A 23,267-nucleotide genomic window follows, 5' to 3' on the forward strand; every position below is an offset into this window, starting at 1 on the left:
CAGGCAATTCACACTAGCTAAATTTACATGGCAACAGCAGAGAGGGGCTTGGATTGTTATTACAAAATTATCTCCTTCTGCCTGGTTACCTGCTCATCTCCCATCCTGCTGCCTGCTGGGGCACTTACTGCAATAAAATATGCTGATTTCCAAGCAGTACTGTTGTAGTTGGACTGGCTGACTCCTGCACAGATCCAGACAGATGCAAGCAGCTTCATAGTGAGAAGATCACTATTCAATGGGTTTGAGATCACTATTCAATGGGTTTATGCTTTTACTTCTGGCAGGTCTACGAAGCAAGAATCCTGTCACAGTTCATGTTATTTTGAATTGTCTAAGTTCCTTACAATGTTGAGGATGTTTATGCAATTAAGTTTCACAAATTTAAGATTTATTTTTTGATTTAAGAGTAAGATTTGGGAATCAGCATTCATTCTGAGTAAGAATTTCCACTGCTAGACATGAGATCATCCAAGGCCAAATGGAATGTTTATATGTCACAATAACACACAGTGTTTTAAAATCTAAACTTATCAATTTCCTGATGGAAACTTACTGAAACTGATAAATGGAGGCAGATATCTCAACAGAATAATGGCTGGGTCTATCAAACAAAAATTCCTGAAACATTCCTAGAGCACCCAGCTGCTAACATTTGATAGTAACACAATAAAATAACATCTAACTTTCACATAAGAGTAAAAATGACAGAAATAGGCACCTGCAGTATTAAAGACAAGTATTCCAAACAGGTAAATTCTATAATTAGCAATGTGACTAGTGACATACACAGTGGAGAAGGATTTAACACACTGAAGGAAGTACCATGAAAATATCAGCACTGAAGGTCTAATCCAAGTGCAGGGAACAGTGCTGAGGCTTAAATAGCAACACTTGCATTGTCATGCAGGGGTTCGATTTTCTAAACTTTTTCCAGAATGTTGGGATACAGTAATAGAAAAAAAAAATGTTTTACACAGCTAAAATATTTTTGACATTAAGAGTACAATGCTTGAGAATGTAAATGCACAAGGTAGTAAATTTTCTTCAGGAAAAAAAATCCTGCAAATTAATATACAGTCGGACTATGTGTTCACCACTTTGGATTCTAAATATTTAATGGTCAGCATCTTTCTGCTATACAACTATTACATGCACATTCCACAATTACTGCCAATTTATTAACTTTTACTACTGAAATTTAGAAATTAGGTAATGTATGGGGATGAAATGTACATGTCTCAAAGCAATGATTCACCTTATTTTAGAGCAAGGCCTCATTTTTGTGGTTTACAAAACAATGTTTTTTAAGGCCCCTACACAGGACAGGCTATGTTGCTAAAGCATCATATGAAAAGTGGTAATATTCAATAACAGAGACAGAGTCTTGAAAAATCATGGACCAGCCCAACATTCTCTTAACATTAATTTTATAAAATACCTTACATGAACAGATAAAGAACTTGAGCATACATAATAACCAAAATTTAAAAAGAATGTTGAATAAAATATAAATTAATTGAACACGTCACTAAATTTGCCACATTAGACAAGTTTATAAAAGGCATTTTCAGATAAAATAGTTATTTGAAAGAAAATCCTTCAAAATGGAAGCTGCTGAAGTCCTTTTTCAAGAAGTCACTCCTAAAAGCGCTATATTCCAGGTCATCAGGTAGTACCTGCATGTGCTTTGAATACGGTGTTCATTTGCTTCAAAATTTGTCAATATTTAAGACACAAATTTCAGGTCAGAGTTGTCAGTGCAAAGTAAAGCTTCAAGCTGAAAACAAGAGAAATACAACAGAAGAAATGATCCTGGTACAAAATTTCCTAAATTCACATTATAAAAAAGCTGTGCCAGATGCACTCTTGAGATACTGGACATTAACAAATTTTACCAGTGGCCATTTTAGGGTTCCAGACAAGCCATTAACATGGCTAATTATATTAGCTTCCTTTACCACAATTTAAATTTTTCCTACACATAGCCTTTGGAAAAGATCTGTGCTGCTGATGTCCACTTGCTCTGCCCAACTTCTGATTCAGCCAATTTGTTTAAAATGCAGTAACTTAGCCAAAAGGAGAGAAAAGGTGAGGCCAACAGACAACACAAGGATGGTCTAAAGACTTCAAATGTTTCTGAGTTTAACCAACTTTGTTCACCCACGCACTCTCATTCAAATCAGTCTTCCTTGAAGTTATGTAAGGGCATAACACACTGCCAGGCTCAAACCCTTAAGTCTTTCAAAGGTTAAAAATATGTTTAGAGAACTATGTCTTTAGAGAACTAGACTGCAGCCAGATTAATTTATTTTAAGCCTATTAATTCCTGCAGAGTAAACATCAACACTTTAGCAAAGCAACTTTGCTGTTTGACTTTAACCAGAACAGGTCTGAAACAGTCTGCACGTTCCACTATTTAGAAGTGTTATTAGCACACTCATTTAAAGATTAATGGAAATCTTTTCAAGTAGCCACTCAAAATATTGCTAATCAAGTTTGGGTTTTTAACATATAATAAAAAAAAAGTGTCACTGGTGGTCACAACCAGAAAGAAGGAAAACTTTAAAAACCTTAATCTATCAGGCAGCAGTTCCAGCCTCTAATTGAAATATAAGGATGTAATTTATACTAAGCTGCTGCATAAAAAGGAGAAAATGAGTTCTTCATCACAATTCAAAATTTCAAAACTCAATCTGCAGACTGTTTGTTCGTCCTTGTAAAATGCTCTTTTTTTCATCATTGCTATGCTGGCAGTTATGCTAGAACCTCATTTCAGTAATTCCAGTACAACCAGAGTGTATAATTTAATAGCCTGAATCATTTTCAATTTACAGCTAGCTAAAATGCTACAGTGATGCTGCAAACAAACCAAATGAACAAGAGGGTTCCATACTATACAAAACTTTCTCCCAAAACAGAGGAAAGAGATTAACTTGAGCCAAAAGCACAGAATATAACTTACACCAAAACTTTTCCTAAACTGTACTTGAGGAATGAACAATTACAGGAAGATGTACAAACTCAGAAGCATTTGCTCATATCCAAATGCTGCAGCAGCTCTTCCCTATACCCTGTATTCTCCTGATCACCCTTTTATCACTGACACAGATTAACAATATCCATATTATGCTTTGTGATGCTACAAAATAAATAAATTAGTTTTAAGAACAATTTTTTTCATGAAACAATGGGACTTTGAGATAACAGAATAATTTCCAACGGGTGTTCTCAGTTACTTCAAATCCTGCAGTTCAGCCACGTGCTGTCTTCAAAACACCTTTACAACAAATGCACTGGCTGATGAGACCTGATCCTGTAAGTGATACAAATTCTAGCACTTGCTCAGAGTGAAAGAGAACACCTACAGCTGAAAGGGAATAATGAATATATACCTCGCACCCAGCCTGGCACACTGAAAATTTTCATATACTCATCACATATCAAAATGAGAAAAACATTCTAATTACAATATTTTTTTTATTTGTTCAATAGTATTAGAAGAAAAATTTCAAAGTTTCCTAAAAAAAACCAAAAAAGCAGCAATCTTAAGAATTTCCTGGAAATATCTGGACTCAACTTGACCATACTCAGAATAGAATTGTCTTCTCTCACTTTTTTAAAAATCAGGAAGATTTAAAAATTGGCTTGCATCAATTTGGGCTCAAAAATAAAATGTCAAAGTTTGGAGTATTACTAATCAAGTAAAGCAAAAATATACTTCCAACTAAGCAGCTGGAAAGTGACTGAATGAATTTGGGTGTTCAACACATCCTTGAGGATTTTGAAGTGTACAGGGGAGGGAGGTTATTAAAAAACTTTGCAAAAAAAATTGCTACAGTAGCATTAGGAATTAACAGTGCATCAAAGATTTAAAGTTTCCAAGTTAATACAAACTGATCCAAGCCACAATGAACCACAGGATAATCACTCAAACAAAACATTAACCGCATTCTACTTTACTGAATCTAGAACTGGAATTCATCTGAATACCTTTAATATAACTGAAAAAGATTCCTTTTAGTCTTGCCATGAAGAATTGGTGCCATTAGTGTGTAATCAAAACACAGTATTATCATGTGCATTTGGATTTTTTTAAACATCTGCAATCAAATACTCAATTTTGAAAGAGATTTTACATGTGAGAACTCAGTATCACTGCTGCATGAAGTGTTTTATTTGTTGGTTGGGATTTTTTTGTGGAAACTGTATATAAAAGACCTTGAGACTTCAGGTCATGGAATTCTTGTTAAACAGAAAGCTGCCCAACATTACTGTCAAAATACCTTTAAAAAGGCAGTTCACAGAATAATGTATTTTACATTCAGATATCTCCTCTCTCAAAAGCAAAGGAATCTCAGAAGAAAAAAAAATCAGTAGTGAAGGCCACATACTTTTTGCATTTGATGAGCTGTAATGCAAAAAACAATTAAAGCATCTTGTTAAAGAAAAAAAAAAGACCAAAAGAAAAACAGAACTCCTGGAAAGTGATGATTTAGTTGATGGAGTGGTCAGCATGGAAACTGTTGGGAATGCTACAGCAGAACTGACCACAAGTACAAGGGAATATGAACAGGACATAGTACAGGCACAAACTAGAAAACTGTAACTTGCCAACTTGTAAACAAGAAAAAGCATTTCACAGATTAAAAGTTCTAGGGAAGTAAACTTTTTTTTTAAATTATTTTGGAAGTTCAACCCTGATTTAAAAAAGTATGGCTAGCAAAAATACATAAGCCTCAGCATATTTATAAGTCTTGATCAGAGCAGCCAGGAGCCTTTGATAAACGGCTGGAAACAAACACCCTTCTGCTAAGGATGAATAAAAATATTCCATTCTGTTCTTCCTCTCATTCCCCAATCCACATGTGTATCTGCAGAATTCATATACTCCAAGAAAATCTTGATGCTGCTATAGATTGAGACGCGGGGAGACTGGTGGAGGAAAACAGACAAACTCTCTTAAAATACTGCGGGCCACATCAACATTATTCTGGGCAATTTCAAGTGCCCTCTTGACTTCTTCAAAGGAATAGCCCTCTCCCATAAGTTTTGCAATTTTTGCATCCACATTTTCCATGGAACTGTCAGAGCTGTATGCTTTCCTGTGATGTGTTTCTGGTGCAGTTCTCCGAGGAAGTGGTTTAGGGGGCCTGGCTGGTGCTTGTGAACCATCTGTTTCAAATAAAAGAGATAAAGATCATTATAAATTGGCCTAAGACTGTGTTATAAATGGGGCTGGTCAAACCCCATGAAGCTGTTTTAAGAGTAAAATTCTGAAGTAACATGAAGAAATATTTTAGTTTACCAATATAGCTCATTTTAAAATTCTGACAGAAGCTGATGTCCTCAAGAATGTCCCAAATGGAAATAACGTAGCAATATACCATTTTAATAATAATATAGGAACATGCAATTTACAATTAAGATTATTGAAAGTTGGAACAAAAATAAAGTAAGATGGAACAGGAGAAACAGTGAAAACAGCCAGTCAAACTCTTAAAGGCTTTCAGACTCTCAACCCACAATTTGAGAATATCTGAGCTAAAAAACAAAACAACAAAACAAACTAACAAAAAATCCACAAACAAATAAAAAGCCCAAGAAAAAAAAACCCTACAAAAACAAACAAATGAGCAAAACCCAAACACAAATTGGATTACAATTTTATTGAGGACCCTAACTTGTGTAGAAGACGAATTCAGAGAAATACAGCTGAAGGAGAAAAATCCTTATTGGTCCACTTTCTAAATTCTGTTCATTCAATTGCTACTCATTTCATGCACAGCAGCTAAACATAAGTACATAAATACGTGGTTTCTCCAAAAGATCTCCAGCCCTACTACTCCCATGATGAGAACAGAACATGCTCCTTCCTTCCTCTCCAGTCCCCCTATGGGAATATTTCCTGGTTTCTTATCTTCTATGGAAAGGTTACCTTCACAGTTAATGCTGGTGACTAAGAATCATGATGTGCTGGTGAAAAAAAGCTAATATTCAAACTTGCTAATCTTCTCAGAGTCGAGAGTTCTGTGCTCAAGTAAACTTGGCACTTTACTGAAACGCCTTTATCCTCACTGATTCCACAATAAGAAGCTTAAATACAAGCAGGCACAGCGCAGAAAACACTTTCAAGAGCAAAGCATCTAAAAAATTAAAAAGTCTTTAATCCTTCAAAAATGGTTTTAACAAGTCCTATCAACAGTGACTTTGATAGATAAATTAGAGGAATTTCTGGCTGTGATACTTCCTGTTTACTTACACTGAGAGCAGTGGCATTTTCCAGTGTTAAGTACTTCAGAGACTGTTCTTTAGGCATAGAAGAAATGTTATATATCCAGTATTCTTGTTGTAACCTTATCATAACACTGGACAGAGAGAACTATAATTCAACCAAGTCCATTAGAGACTTCAGATAAATGAAAGCAGTTCACACAAGAGCATGTTTAATGCAGGTGTATTTTCCTTTCAAATTAGTTTTTCCATCAATTTGGATGCATGCTGCTATAAAATTTAATTCCACTTCTTAACTCAGAGAGTTAATATTACCTTTAGAAAGATGGTGATATTCCATAAACAAACGGATGAAAGAAATTTGATTTAACATTTACAGTAAGGGGCTGAGAGCTACAGCTACTAAGGGCTACTTCACATTTGTTTTGATTTTTTTCTCTCTGAAGATAAAAAGAATTATGTAAATTATAAACATTCTGAAGCAGATCCAAACCTGCTATGAAGGTGTGGAAGACCCATGAAACACTTGTCTGAGAAATTAACTGTAGCTCAGGAAATGCGGTTAATCACTAAAAACTCAATCAGAAACAAGTTCAAATTTCTCACTTCACTTATTTTAGTAAACTCAAGACTGCAAAAGAATAATATTCTTTATCTTTAGAATAATGGCACATTATTTAAAACCAATAATTTTTCTTTCACAAACCTTCAAGCTGTTTTAATATGTACATTCCATTATGGACTTCATTTCTATACAGTATGAAACAAAATTAAATTTACAAACTTTGCATTTTCCCCTGGGCTTGAAGTACAGAAGAAAGCCCTTATGCATAAATCAGATCCTTCCCTATGCTTGTGTTACATGAGGATATTTTTGCTTGACTCAGCCTAATAAAGGCTTAAAACTGAAGTTATTTCGTGTTTAAAATCTTCACTTCACTGAGGCTTTCTAACAAACTTTATAAAGCAGTCACATCATTTAGAAAGGTCATTTTTAATTCTGTCAGCAGATTTGAAGCACAGGCATTTTATTCACACTACAGCAACATCTCTCTATAGCACAGATACTCTGAGATCTTCAGCGCTCTCAATTCCCATTATTATTTTTTTTAATGCTGACATGTCTTTCAATATCTCAACATCCATATAAAATTTCAGCTAAAGCTGGGTATCATATTGGATCCTGAGCTTAAAGATACTAAGCCTAAGCTGCATGTCCATCTGGACACTGAGATAGAGGTATTAAGCAGAACTTTCCTTCCCTACCTCCCATCCTCTGATGTTTCAGCCACCACAGACGTCTAACTAAGAATTCCAATAGATTTTCTAACTGTGCAATTCAATTAACAGTTTCTACCACGAGCAGCTTCTTCCACTGCTCCCAGTTCTGTAATTCAGCACTAGACTGAACCCTTAGGTAAGGGGTTAGTACAAAAGCAGACACAGGCTCATTTAGTAAGTATTTAAAAAGCACAGGAAAGTGGTGAGAGCTCTGTGGCACAGTGGGTGAAGGCTTTTGTAACAATGCCAACTGTCTGTTCCTCTCTGCTGGGAAATGCCCTTCTTTTCCTCCCTCACTGATTCTCCTGGATTGCTCAGTCTTTCACCAACAGCCTGAGGTGCATCAGAGAAGCAGGTGACCCAAGCTTGTTGTGAAAGCCCTCTGTGGAACAGTGGCAAGCAGCTACACCTCACCTAAGTGGGGTACAGGAACAAGGCACACCCAGGGGACACGTGCTCTAAGGAACTCAGAGAACAGGGAGAAGGTGAGGGAAGGACCCACTGCATATGCTGCTCCATCAAGCTGGTAGGCATGATCTTTCTACTTTGCAATACTGTGGACTACATTATTTCCTCTAGTGTTAACTGAAATAAACCCTGGAATAATATTCTTGTAAAAGGAATCCAAATTTGCAAGCAAGCATCTTCATAAGGCCAACTGAGGGAATGAATAGGCAGCAGGCAAATATATTAACCAATCATTTGAATCTGTATCTTACAGAATAGCTAAGTTCAGCAAAATAGAGCAGTCATCAATTAGAGGCTTAATTTTCTTCTTCCTTTCCCTCTTATTATTGGCTGTGTTTAGGTAAAATACTCTAATTATTAGCAATATAATAGAATAATAGAATAGGCTGGGTTGGAAAGAACCTTAAAGATAATTTAATGCTGCACCCCCTGCCATGGGCAGGGACACCTTCCACTAGACCAGACTGCTCAGAGCTACATCCAATCAGGCCTTGAACACTTGGAGGGATGAGGCATCCACAGCTGCTGTGGATAACCAGGGCCTCACCAACCTCAGTGTAAAGGACTTCTTCCTGAAACCTCATCCAACCTCCTCCAGTTCTCCCTTGTCCTCTCACTGCCTGATCTTGTAAAAAGTCTCTCTCCTGCTTTGTTCTACACTCCCCTCATGTACTGGAATGCCACATTAGGTTACCCCAAAGCCTTCCCTTCTCCAGACTGAAGAATTCAAATTGTCTCAGGCTTTCCTCACAGGAAAGGTGCTCCATTCCTCTTTTCACCTTGGTGCTCTTCTCCAGACTCACTCCAGCAGGTCCATGTCTTTCTTATGCTGGATGCGTTTCTCCAGGTGGGTCTCATAACAGCAGAGGTGCCAAATTCCCTCCCTTGGCCTTGCTGGCCATACTGCTTTGGATGCAGGACAGCAGGATGCAATCCTTTTGGCTTTTTGGGCTCTGAGCACATGTTGCCAGCCTCTCATCCACAGCACCCCCAAGTCCTATTTCCTTTTCTTGCTCTTTTTGTACTAATTTTAAACAGTTGTATATAAGGAGTTGGAGAAACCGTGCCTTTGAGGGAGTGGGTTGCATGGCTGGGTACTATTTCTGAAGTGCTCAATACTGGGTATCTGAATTAGAATAAATTACTCAGTAGACTTTAAGGACTCAGTTAAACATCACTACAGTAACCTTAAAAACAGTGAAAGTGAAGCAGGGAAGTTAAAGCACTGCCCATGCTACTCTAGGAACCCAGTAGCTAAATAATAATTAGATTTTAGAGTGAACTCCACTTCTTTTTCAGCTAGTTCAGAGAATTACCTTACAAAAGCACTGAAATGAATAATTTCTTCAGTGAGCTGATTAGTTCAGAATAAATGCAAAACCAAAGTTCTGAATACAGTTACACTCTCTACATTGTCTTTTTAAATCATAGATGAAGGTGAACCTGTTCATCCTGCAGCTCATCAGTTCTGTCCTTTGGAATTACTGACACTGTAAAAACAACTTTCCAATTAAGAGAATAACATGATCTATCACATAGTTTTCATCTAATTGAAATTAAATGGAATATCTTGCTGCATATCATGCTGATTTAGAATTGTATTTATAGCAAAAGCTGACATCTGAGTGTTTTAGAAGATAGCTGTGAGAAACAGATCAAAAAGTATTAAGTAGCACCAGAAAGCTCCAAGTTCTTAACTAGCAAGTATCTCACAGTAATTTAGGAAAATTAAAAATGGTTCTATCACAGAAGTGCAAGAATTGCAGGAAAACTCCATAGCTTTAAAAGTTGCATCATCATCATAATTTGCATTATATGATAAATCAAAACACCCTGAATAAATTGACAGAGTGTTTAAAGACAAATAAATCCCTCACAATGACACTTATAAAGCATTATAAACTCTTCCAATAACTGGAAACGAGAAGAGAAACAGCTATACTTGTAAAGACGCCCTCCCAAAAGAAATAGTATTTACCAAAGGCATCACACTAATTCACAATTATTGCTGTTCATTAAAAAAATAAGTAAGCCTGAAGAGAGCCAAAGAAATTCCCCATTATTTAAGTTGGAACACATTCTTTTTTTTCCCCCTATACTTCAGCAGTATGAAAATCTGTATTTCTGAGAAGGAGAATGCAATTGATACTAAAATATATCTATTTTTTTTCCACTTGGGAATGCTTCATTTGAACAATGGTGATTATTACAACTGAAAGATTAGAGAAAAGTCCTTTTCTTCATGCATAAAAAGTCTCTACACAAAATTTTATCTATCAGGAGAAAGATTAATGGTACAAAACATCCCTTGGCTTTTTCTTTGTGTAGTTTCTTCATACAGGAAAAGAATGCAGTTGGACCAATCTGCCCCATTCCCCATGTACCATGCACATCTAAAGAAAAGAAAATTTGTCTAAAAACTGGTGAAGGTACTTTGAAATACAGGTAATACTGTTATTATTTTTGTCCACTTAGTAGATTTCCTTTAAATTTACTATTTTTGTTGCCTGAATACCCTAACCAAAATTTTTTTGGCAGAGGAATCGTTTCTACTGTACCTGTTCCATTGAAAAGGAAGACTGAATTTTAAGTGGTTTTGATTCTTGGTTTTATTAAGAAACATCTTAAAAGCTTTTTAGAAATTCAGACAAACGTATTAGCAAAAGAGACAGAAAATAATAATACTTTAGAGAGTTAAGCTACAATTTTTTGTTTAGGAGAAATGAAACAAAGATGGAAATCAGGTGCTTGTGCTCCTTTCAGTACTTCTGATCTCCTATGAGCTTGAAAGATGTCAGGAAAATCTCTGCCTTTCTCAAAAAATAAGGAACACTATAACTGACATAAGCATTCAGTTTGGCAGCTAGTAAAATGGAGCTACATACACCTACACACAACAAGTAGCCACTTCTACCTCTATTGCAGAACTTAAGTCTGTTACCCTTTGATGATTTCATTCTTTTGTAAAGCAACATTGCCATTGCAATTTGTTGTGCAGAACAACAAAAAACTCATTGGACTTTATGGATGAAAGTTATATTCTTTACAGAATTGTAATTTTCTACAAGAACAGTTTTCTGCCTTACCCAAAGATGGAGGAAGTTGATCATAGTCTTGAGATGTCCTATTTGTTTTGACATTTTCACCAGGTGCTCTCCGAGCAGGTGGCAAGGGAACATGACCAGTTACTGAGTCAAAATGGGGATCTGTGATAAAAGAATTTAAAAAGTGTCTTAGAATAATCAGAATTACTACCTGAGGGAGGGCTCAAGCATAAAAGTTAGGATTAGAGTAGCCTCCCATCATGCAGAGAAACCATGAATCCAGGTGTCCTCTGACAGCACATGCACATAAAACTCCAAATTCAGTGTTCACAGTACACATGTAAATATGATTTGAAGTGACAAACACAGGAGCACAGCTCAAAGGTGGTCTGTCCTGCATTGACTGTGGTCTCTTCTCACATCCATGAGGCACTTTTCAACCACCCAACCCTGATGGTGCTGGGATTGTGCCTGGCAAAGCATTGAAGAGGTTGCAGTGCCTGAAGCAGCACAATTAGAAACATCCCAGCTATTCAGTTTGCTTAGAGCTTCATTATACTTCTATGCTTTGCAGTTCATAAAGACTGCAGGGCTGATTTCCTATTCATACAGTCCCAACTGTGGGTAAATATTACAGGGACAGAATTTGAAAAATTAAGTAAGTAAGAATTTTGGTTTATTGTCCACTTCTTTTCTTTCTTCTTTGGATACCAAAGGTGCTGCTGAGCAAGTGCAGATCCATCCTGGATCTGCCTTCTGCTCTGGACTCAGTGCTTGCAGAGTGTTTGTTTTGTATGTGAGAACAACTTTTCACTGGTGTTGATGATGAGATTATTATTCTAATCTGACAGGCTCTGATGGATAGCTGAGAAATCACCCTCAAGACTTGTATGGAAACCAATCATCAAAAACTCTTCATAAATCTTCTACAACAGATTATGTGACAAGATGCAAAGTGAGTAATATGGCTTTAGAAATACCATATGAATAAAAAAAGACCAATTCACACAACCATGCATGCCTAACTAGATGCAATACATTGCTAAGATTAATGAGAACTGCTGCTGCACAATTGTACTCCTTATGCAAATATGAATAACAATATATGGCTTTAGATACATATTCCAGATATTTATTTTAAAGCTATTAAATTTTTTTAACACTATCAGTGACGTTCTTAGATTATCTGGAGGTTACACTTAAACATGCAAAACTCTGCATGTTTCTGGACACTGGGCACAGGCAGATGGAGCCTGTGTGCATCTGTGTGTGAGGGCTCCTATTTTTCCTCTCCATTCCCATCAGAATTGAATGGTGCAGTGTGTGTTTCTGCATCAGATGATACAATTGCGGCACCCACTCTGACTAGACTGCTGAAGTAGTTTTTCTTTTGATGTGTACAAGATAAAACCACACTGCACTTATGAACATCAACCTTGAAATTCTGTAGCATGCTAAGTCTTTTCACCTGGATGCATTCACCAACTTAGATGAGAAAGTAACACACTGAGTTGAATTTGCATTACAAAATACACAAAGCTTTGGCACATTACTCAATGTCAGGCCTTGACTGACAGGAAAACATACATAATGAAAACATTCCATAAAAGGTCACTGCACTTCAACCTAAAGTAGCTCCCTTTCCACTCACACAGGTCAGCCAAACACCAGAGAACCTGTCAGGCCATCATTCAGCTGCACATGACTGCTTGTCATTCACATTCTGGCCTTCCTGTGAAACCATCACCAAAACATTTCATTTTATCCCTCTCCACAGAGCTTCTAAGAAAAACAGAGAGGGGGAAGACAACACCTAACCCCACCACAAAGCAGATCATCCCTGAAAATATTCACAGAAAAGGTAAACTTAAAGACACCAACATCCTTTGAAATCTTCCACAGAGAAAAAAAAATTAAAAATCACTTCACAGACGTGCACTATAACCCACAAAAATCCTGCTGTAATCTGTATCATAATCAGCAAATCTATTCAACTTCATTAATCTAAAAATAGGACTCTTTCCAACTCAAAGACAAAAATCATGAACTGTGAACATTTTTCATACCTTTTATAAGCAAAATACCAGGCTGAATGTATCGCAGTCATTTACAAGGAAAGATAGCTGAAAACCTGACTTAGCAAAAAGGTTATGAATCCTATGACTTAGCAACTGTATTCACAACATAGTTTAGTAGCAAACTTTTACAACAGTTCTAACAAAGCAGAATACTCTTTTCTCTTATTTTATAGCTTCTTTCAAAGTTTCAACTTGAAAACATCCCTTATGAATTATGTTTTACTATTTAAAACAATGGAGTTGACAAAAATATACAGACTTATATTAGAGATTACAACAGAAAACTACAATTTACAAAATTTCTAGCCTGGTATAGACATACTGACCTCATTTTATGACTTTGTGATAATGAAAAGTGAAGTCTTTCTATTTGCTGAGTAGCTTCACCTTCACCATTTAAAATTTTGATTTTTTTTTAATATTTTGTATAATGACCTCTGAGGCCTGGTGACAACTTTAACACTGAACAGATAAACTTCTGAAGTAAAGGCAAATAAAATGAAACATGCTGTTTCCTCTGTATTCCTACCAGAATGAAGGAACAGTTCATGTCCTGACGAGGGTCGGCTCCCTGAGCCTGCAGGTTTTGTGTGCTCAGTCATGCTGTGCCGAGCAGGTGGTGGTGGTGGTGGTGGGAGTGAGGGGGGTGAGCTGTCAAATGCATCTTCACCTGCAGTTTAGAAATGAATTATTAGATGAGCAAAACTTCATTAAGAACTGTAGAATAAAGAATAAAGATTAAACTTTGTTTTTCTCTGGCTGCTGAGGTCTTTACTCCTATGATTCATCTAAGCAGTTCAGTGACTCCAGTAATGAAATTGTAAACCTGACTGTTAATAGCCACAGTCCTCTTCTAAAACATGCTCTGAATGACCTTTTGCAGGGCTCAGTTTCTTTGCTGGGATGGAAGGAGAGATTGCTTTTAGTGGCTCAATTGCCAAGAGTGTACTACAACGAAGGCTTCACAGAGTATCACGGTAGAATAACAGCTGTATTTCAGTGGCTGAGCAAGTGTATTTATATACAAACACCAAAGCTGACTGCACTCAGTCTGCTACATTTATGCTGTGTATTATCTCTATCTGCTGTTCAGAAGCTCTGACTCCAGATATAAACAGAATTTTCCAGAGCTTGGCAAAAGAATGCACCTCTTATACAAAGGTGCTGCAAGCAGGAGTTATCAAGCACCGTGATTTTTATGTGTTATTTTGCCTTCATTTCTCCTGCATCTCAGGAACACTTCAGGGACCAGAGAGAGCATAAAATGTTCAAAAGGTTTTATGGAAGCAGAAATTTGGATGCTGACACATAGAGACATAACCATGCAGCTGAGTTTGTCAATGATAGTGTGGGTGGTCCCCAAGCATAGCACCAATATATATGCAGAGATCACCGATTTTTGTGTAGGAGAAGAGAACAGAAATCAGGGTTGGAAAAGAGAGCTTTTGGTGCCTGTAGACAGCAGTGAGTTTTGAACTGTCCCCTGATGGGGGGAAAAAAATCCCAGAAATTAACCTATTAATTTAATTTAGTGTTTTATTTTTTTTACTCAAATACGATATTTTTGGCATTCTTCTTTGTATTTGATAAAATAAATGCAATTATTTAGGCTACAGTAGAAAAAAATGCTCCACCACTGCATTAAATTGCAATGCTCAAACTTAGTAAGAGGCGATTAAAATTTAATTTAGGGAAAATGGTTTTTACTTTTCTGTATAACTGGAATACAGATGTAGTATAACTTTTTGTCTGTCTCAAGTGAGGCCTTACAAACAGACTCCAAATGACACAAAATATTGACTGACAGCTGTAATACTTAGCTCATAGCCTGTTTGGTACTCCTAACCTACTCAACAATGGCTGCTTTTTAGTAAACATGTCATTTAGTTCATCTGGGCAGTGTTAACCATTACATGTAATCAGCAAAAAGTCTGCAACCTAAAGGGGGCACCAGAAGATCATAATCGGAGGGTGTCCTGTTGAGCAAAGAGCTGTGTTTGGGGTTGTCTCTGGCAGGAGGCCGTGCAGGAGGCAAAGGTACCGGAACAGTAGGTGCATCATAGACATCTCCTGAATGACACAACCACAAGAAGTCAATGTTTTCCTGCTGCACCCCTAGGGCAGCACAGAGTCAATCTTGTCAGTAAACAAGGAAAAAATAAAAAGCGTACCTGACTCTGGATGTTTCGATTTCTTTATCTCGGAAGTAGCACCGTGGGTTCCATTCGCGCATTGGCCGTTCTCACACACCCTGAAGACAGACATTAGGCAGGAAGCAATCAACCATTCAGCCAAGCATTAATTAATTCCCTGAATGAGCAGTACCTGGCAGTTCACCATATGGAAATGAATCAGTGACAACAAGATGCATCTTTTTTAAAATTTACATTTTTAGATGTGGAGAGCAGATACTGGTTATCCCTCATTAAAACTGCTTTGAAGGATTATACTAATTTCTTGGTGATGTACTGACATGGCTTAAAATAACACAGGCTGCAATACAAGCTAGGGGAAGAACTAACATTAAACACAGTCCTCACTTCAGAGCTCAGGTCATTACTTTATTCACACAGTTACATCACAGGCTCAGTATTAGCTCACCTTCACAGATGCTGAATTTTCCCTAGCAGAATTATGAGAAAAGGGAAATGTGGATTTTATAATGTAATTATCCACACCAAAGCACACCAGAAAAACTATTAAACAAAACGCAAGAAACACAAAAAAATCCAAACAGAACACCACAATACACATTAATAATAAATTTTGACTCAACTTTGCCAAACATTAAAAAAAACCCAGTAAAACCCCCCAAAACTGAACTAGCCAAAGCAGTTTTGCAGGAACGTATTCATTTCTCCATCAAAAATTGAGCCTTGCTGATACTTCCACCACAGTTTACTGATTTTTTTTTTAAATGGATGCATATTCTGCCCCCAAAACTTAGCAACAGTATCAAATTAATATGAAAATTATCCAACCAAACATTAAAGAGTGACTACAATCTTGTTGAAAATATTGGAGATTATTTTTGTAAGAAGATTTTGTTCAAATATGGCAGGTAAAAACATTGAAGAAACCTTATCATAATCTTAAATATTGTTTACAAATACAAAAGAGCCAGGAAATCACTCCTGTCACTGTAACTGGGGGCTTTGCATATTCAGAAAGAACCAGAGATTTTGCTTGGAAAAAGGCTACCATGCTAAGTAACTCCAGCTTAAAGATAAAAATCCTATTCCACCATGCACTATTATCATTAAACATTGGGAAATCTGCTAGAGTTATATATAGCAAAAAGTTCAGATTTGGGGTTTCTACCAACAGTATTAATAAACCTATCAGCTTTGGCCAAATGGAAAGGAAGAATTAATAAGGGTCTGGAATCTTTTACAAGATTCCTTATAAACAGGAAAGGGGAAGTGAATTGCATTTGTGGTCCCAAGAGTTACAACTAGGAGTAATGAAATAAATATAAGAATAATTGTAAGATTTAAAAACAAACAAAAGCCCCTAATGGTAAGAGATCTTTTGCTATAAATTAATTTCCCCAGAGAAGTGGTAGAGGAAGTGTTGTTTCCTTCTTTGACATTAGATTGGTTCAATCTTTCAAATGCAGTGGATGCAACACTTCCTCTGACTCCTCACAATATACACTAAGTAATTAAGAATATATTCTACTCGAGTTTTAATGAATTATGCATTTTCAATAATGTCACTAGCCACAGGCAGCAAGGTAACTTAACATGGCAGCACTTCAGAAGTAATCAGTCCATGATGAGCCCAGCCAAGTGATCAGTTTACAAACAATGCTGAAATGCCTGTACACATTAACAGTAAACACCAGAAAAAAGGACATCAAATGAGTACTAACAAGCAAGCATTCTGTCCTTTCCCCCTTTAAAAAAAACTTTATTAAAAAAAGACAGCAAATGTAATAATGTAACATTCTTCTAAAATTAGCCTAATTAGTAATGCTGAAATTTTCCTTTTATTTCTTGTTCCTGAACTGATGTTCAGCAGTAACAAACCAGACAATTCAATGATCTGCCTGAGAATAAGACTGTGAATAGTTTTTTGTATTATTCTTGAGATATTTTTAGCACTGTCATATCTACAGGTAAAAGAGACAAAAGGTAACACCAATTTGAGAGTAGGATGGAGCAGTTACATAATTCTAACCTACAAAACATTCTGACAAAATTTTTAAGCTCTTTAGTTTACTGAAAACTCCGAGTACTATCCAAAAAGTTAGGGAGAAACACTTTGGGAAGAGATAAGAGAAAGTGACACTAGGGGGAAAAAAATGGAATGTATAAAAATTTTATAACATTAAAAAAAAAAAGTTGATAACAGTTTTGATGAACAATAAAGAGAAGTTAAGTTTCACTGAAACAAAACATCCCTCCCATGTTACTTAATGAAATGCATTAAAAGAACACATCAGCCAGGAAACAGATTCCTGCTTGAAAACTTTAGCTCAGCTTTCACATCTAAGCAGTGACATTAGCTAAAAGAAGACATTTTAAGCATGCGGAACACCAGACTATTTTTTTAATGCCTAGGAGAATGGTTAGAGGTAATTTTTTTTATCAGAATGTATAATAAGAGGAGTTGGTGGTTTAATCATGGAGAAACTTGAATTGCAAACCAAGGCATTTTATCTGTGGCAAGCCGTGAATTCATGTAAAAAAACCCACCATACACACAGTAAAACTGGAGAAAATTGGGAAATGATCTTTCTATCTATAGCCTCAATTAATAATTCCAAGGGTCTTGTAAAATACTATACCAGCCAACTGAAGGCCTCAAATATTTTTTTCTGTAACATGAAAATCATAAGATTCTATTTCTCTGGTTTCTTATTTTCTCAAGAACCTTTCAGTCTGAATCTATTTGCATCATTCCCACACAAAAGCACAACACGATCCTATTAAAATGGCATAGGAATAAATGGAATTTTTTTCTTCTTGCTTAGAATTGTTTTCTTTTTGCTTTCCATTTTTTTTGCTCAGTCAATACAGTTTTATTTATAATTGGGTTTGTTTTTTTTCTTTTTTTGTTTTAAGTCTCATACAGAGACTAAGTCCTGAAGTTCATTAAGCTTTGGCAACTGCACAATATTCATGTCTATGCAATGAAGCCTGGATCAGGATTTTTAAGAGAGAATTTTTAACCTGCATGCAAAGAATGATCACATTATAAGCTTTTTTCCAGCTGCTTTAAATTATTACTTAAAAGGTATAACAATCATTATTGGCTGATTCTGGGGTTTAGGGACATGTTGAGCTTTATTGATAGTGGGTCCTCAACATCACATTCTGACAGAGAGGGGGAAAAAATTGCAATACGTCACAAAATTTTTAATCACAGGAAGGTCTAAATTTTTTAGACCAATGCTTGATTTTAATATCATACTTGTGACCTACAAGACCAATAAAACATTTGCCCTTTTTTAACCCCCAGTGACTCCAGAATTATTGTTTTAATTCCAGCCATTCATATCGTTTTAAGGAGCAAAGTTCAGCAGGAATGTCACAACCTTCAGTTGCCACGTCCCTCGCTCCAAGTCTCCCTGTCATAATCCATTAGTAATTCTGAACAGTGAAAGTTTGGAGGGATTGTTTCAGAATATATTTAAAGCTAAGGAGACATATTCCACCTGTATTTAAAAAGGTTCTATTTCTGAGAAGCATAAAGAAAATATACTGCCAAATGGGCTCAAAAAGCTAAAAAGACACACTATACATTGGGGAAAAAAAAGAATCAAAGTATGTACATAGAGCTGCCAGTTCACATACTTTTCAGTACTGCTTTGCTTTTAAATTGAATTATATAAAATGTGAAAGGCTAAGAATTTCAAAGCTGACTGGAAATTTCAGTCACACAATTCTACTTAAAATTAAATTGGAAAGAGTTTTAGGGCTTGTATCTCCTGGTCAGTTCTGAAAACCTCAATGTAAGGGGAAAAAAAAGGACCCCAACTGCAGAAATGGTATCCAAAGGCAAAAAATACCCAGTTCTGACACAAGAGAGATTCAATGATGTGAATTTCATAGGTTTGTATCTGTGGCAGTGGCCAAATGAAACAGAAGCATGGGTAATCCCAGTTTAGGAGGCAGGCAAGCTTAACCATCATTACAGAATCCAGTTAATTTTGGGAAAAGCAGAGGTTTTGTAAATAAAATTTTTTCAAGACTGCTAAATCACCTTACCGAGCAAGAGGTTTTATATTATGACCATGAGGTGGTTGTGAGCTCAGTATTACAGGATGTGAAGAAGGAATTTTGTATTCATCATCATCATCTGGGTGTTCCCTTGATTTATCAGACAGAGAATTTGCTGAAGGACCAGGGCACCTAAGGAGATTAGAGAAATAATGGTTTATCTTCAGCTGTTCGGTACTTGACCTCAGATAATACTGAAAATACTTTGCTTTAGCATCTTTAATACATCTACTACATATAAGGCAACCAGAGCACCATGAGAAGCATACTTGCAAGGGTACTGACTTTTTGCCACTGAGAATGCATAGAGCAAAAGGCAGCTGCTCTTCTAAGAGTTAAACAGCTACTTGAAGCAAGCACAAGATAGCAGAGAACTGCAAAGAATTAGAGTATTAAACAGGCACTTGCAAGACTCAGCCTGTTTGCACTTACCAAAAGCACTGAATAAAAGTCAATTCAGGACAAAAGGTGGGGGACTATGACTTCACCTTCAAAGTTTTGTTAGCAAGATGGGACAGACAGCAAGAGGAGAAACAACTTTTGGTGCTACTTCTCCCTCAACTACCTCAAGGCAACTAAATATTCCTAATATTTTCACAGACAAAAGGGGCTTGGAATTGGATGCATCATTACATACTCAGGAACGGATGCTTCCTCATGCAAAATATCACTGTGGTTTATGGTGCTTTGGAGACAAAGAGTCTGCTACTGATGTAGCAAAATGGGAGCTACTCACTGGAATGCAACAAACACTACTTGAAAATTTTGAAGTTTTGGGGAAGAATCACTCTGTATCTTTGATATAAGAGTTATAGATGTCGTTTCAGGAATAAAACAGCAACTTGATCAAAACTGCTAAAAAAGTCTGACATAATTACACAAGTCCAATTAAAAATAACTATTTTCACATGTTTAGTCAAAAACATAGGGGCTGAGTGGAAAATAAAAATCAGATGTTCAGTTAGCAAGAGTCCAATATTTCATTACTGAGTTTATAACTACTTTAGTAAAAAAAAAAAAAAAAAATCAGCACTGTTTCCAGGAAAAATAAAAAAACCCCAACAAAAACCTCCAGCACTTTTCTATTAATGTAGCTTTTTAAGAAAAAAAAGGTTGTATTTGTAACATTATATTCAGTAAAAGCTGATTAAACAATTTAAGTAGGCATATTATAGAATTGTGAAATTTCCAATAAGAGTAATTTTGACTCCTTGTTATTTAGAATAAGACATTTCATACATTATCAGTGTATCCTTAGTCAAATGTTTGGAATTAGAGACGGATTATAACAAGTACAAAGAACAGAATGCCTTGGAGCTATATGAAACAAACCAGCTCTCAATCCACCACACTGCACAGATTGGAGAGCATGAAAAAAATGAGCAACTTGCTCAGATTAATTGGAGTATCACAGTTGTGAAAAGCAGAGTATTTTGAATCAAGTACAGTTCAACATTTACGAGTGCTGAGCGCAGTCACTTCAACAGGAGGAAAAATAGACTGTAAAAATATTCTCTCTGACATTTCCAAATAAATCATGCTAGATATTATTTGAGTTACATTTTTTGAAAGCAATTGTGGTTGGTGGAAATTGCTGTTTTTAAAGATTTTTTCCCCTTCCTCCCCCGTTTTTCCACCTACATATTGTCACACAATATTAAAGATTACCAGCATATTTCCTAGTGGTGACAAAAACTTAATTTTAAATAAATTGAAAATAGACATATTCATGTTTAAAGAAAGAACATACAATGATCAATTTTTAACAGTCATTCCATGTGGTATTTTAGTAATTAGATAATTTGAACTTCTTACTCCTAATGTTATGTATTGATAATTTTATGCTTTAAAAATCAAAATCTAAAATTGCCCGTGCAATTTTTAAAAGGTGTAAGTACAAAACAGAAACGAAAGTTAACTTTTTCCACAAAAATCAATAGAGTTTAGTTTTCACAAATGAAGGCTTTTCCTTCTTCCTGGAATTCATCAGTTTTCTATTCAGAAATCTTTGGTTAATAAAAGAATTTCTTTTGACCAAGCAGAAGTCACACATTCTAGCTTTGGATTGGCCTGACAGGGATTTTGTGCCTGTACATACTGTTATAATATTGTGTGGACTTTCTAGTGTTCTGTGTATACACTGTTCTTTGGTTCTAAGTTACATCTGCAAGTATCTGAGTGAAAAAATGGGATTCTCATGAAGTAGGATGTTTTTCCATGCCATGACACACAGAAATTAGAGTATTTCCCTCTTCAGAATTTCATTGTTATGAAATAAGCAGACTAAGAAGGGAACAGATTACATGAGGCATCCAACTGGTACTCTGAGACCCTACCTGAATCAGGTTACATACCAACATTTCATTACAGGTATGTCTGGATAACAGGCTAAAATTTTCTTCTGAACTGAGAACAGGCATGGAGAGCTTCACCTCAGCAACTGCTCCACCTGAAAATAGGCTTCTAAATAAAAAAGTCAATGCTCCACTACACCTTTATTGTAGGGCTCGGTGAGAAAAAACCCAGCATATTAATAAAATGCTGAAATGTATTTGTCTTCTCTATTAAAGCTAACTGAACACAAAAATGGAATGAGAAAGTTCTCAGGACTAATATGAACTGACTGTCCAATTATATTATTTAACAGCAAGAATCACAAGCAGAACATTGGAAAGAAGTAGAATAGCATTATTGTGAAATGATCCAATTTCCTTACGAAAACACAAAATAAGGACAGACCACATTACAGGACTTCCAAGCTTTCAACTTAAAATATATCTAGTTCTGTACAAAATCCTGTGTCATTCAGAGTCTGAAGATACTTGCTATGACAGCAACATCTTTATTTAAAAATAAAAAGTCATTTTACTGGAAGACTAACAGTAGTCTGCGCTTGGAATGACAAATCTTCCTATGTTCTGGAACTCAGAAACGTTGATCATATTTAAAATTATATAAAATGGTTTGGGTTTGGTTGGTTGTTTTTTAGCCACAACAAATAAGAGATGATAGTGTGAACCTTGGATAAAGCTCCATGTACTGAAAGCCCAGAAAGTCTGACTAGATTAGGGGCAGAACAGTGACAGAACACATTTTTTAGCCCTAGCACTCTCCTTAGAATCTGTCATCTCCTGTGACAAATAGCTCTGACCACACTTCTCCTGTAGTAATAGAAGCCAAGCCAGAAAGTATCTGCTCTCACTGCCAAATTCCTGAGAGCCTGAGAGCAAGATCTGCCACAATTTACCCTCTCTCCCTATACAAACATGCTGTGGCCAATTAACATTAGGACTGCTCCCACTTAATCAATACCATTTATGCTTCTTTTGTCAAGGCACATTAAAATTCATGGAAAGCAATGAAGTTACATTAGTTAATTTCTTTCTTTTCCCCATTTTTTCTTTTAGCACCAGAGAGTCAGTGCTATTACCTAACATTAGCTAGCACTTTTCTTTTAGAGATAAAGTTAACTTACTTTATACTAGGGATGACAGAGCCAGCTGGAAGAGGGGGTGAAAGCCGTGGAGGGACATCATATTCTTCATTTATCAGATGACCATTGGAAAAAACCTAAAAGTCACACAAATATTACAATGAGTATCTCCTCCTATCACCATGGATATTCATCAACTAGGTATTATACAAGAGACCTTGAGAAGCCTGTGGGTAAAGGCTTTCCCAAGAGTTCACACCACAGAGCTGTCTCTGAAGTGACTCTGAGGCCTCTTTCACCCCATTTTGGAGCTGTAGAACATGTTAGTTTAAAACCTCACCAAAAGAAGTTTCACATGACAGTAACTAGACAGACACTCAGTTACAGCTGAACTGCTTGGGGGAAAATTAAGATTTCAAGATTGCAAAGTGAGAGAGATGAAGTGTAATGGCAAAGCAACGGGTACATCATGCTGAACATATTAATTATTAAAAGAGTGATA

The 23,267-nt window shown here is 36.2% G+C and overlaps 1 protein-coding gene across 2 annotated transcripts in view; it reads right to left on the reverse strand.

Moving 5' to 3' along the window:
* Positions 1 to 1,100: 1,100 nt before the first annotated feature.
* Positions 1,101 to 23,267, reverse strand: part of CBLB (Cbl proto-oncogene B) — a 130,023-nt gene continuing 107,856 nt past the window's right edge. Inside the window, exons 13-19 of one of the 2 annotated variants that reach the window (XM_059494087.1) lie at positions 22,808 to 22,902; positions 19,321 to 19,464; positions 15,277 to 15,356; positions 15,044 to 15,175; positions 13,635 to 13,775; positions 11,070 to 11,189; positions 1,101 to 5,175 (exon numbers count right to left, since the gene is read on the reverse strand). In XM_059494087.1, the coding sequence (XP_059350070.1) occupies positions 4,913 to 5,175; positions 11,070 to 11,189; positions 13,635 to 13,775; positions 15,044 to 15,175; positions 15,277 to 15,356; positions 19,321 to 19,464; positions 22,808 to 22,902 (975 nt within the window). In that variant the 3' untranslated portion in view covers positions 1,101 to 4,912. The remainder of the gene's footprint in view (positions 5,176 to 11,069; positions 11,190 to 13,634; positions 13,776 to 15,043; positions 15,176 to 15,276; positions 15,357 to 19,320; positions 19,465 to 22,807; positions 22,903 to 23,267) is intronic. The other variant, XM_059494088.1, reaches the window with a different exon arrangement.

The sequence above is a fragment of the Ammospiza nelsoni genome, chromosome 2, assembly GCF_027579445.1.
Source record: "Ammospiza nelsoni isolate bAmmNel1 chromosome 2, bAmmNel1.pri, whole genome shotgun sequence".
NCBI lineage: Eukaryota > Metazoa > Chordata > Aves > Passeriformes > Passerellidae > Ammospiza > Ammospiza nelsoni.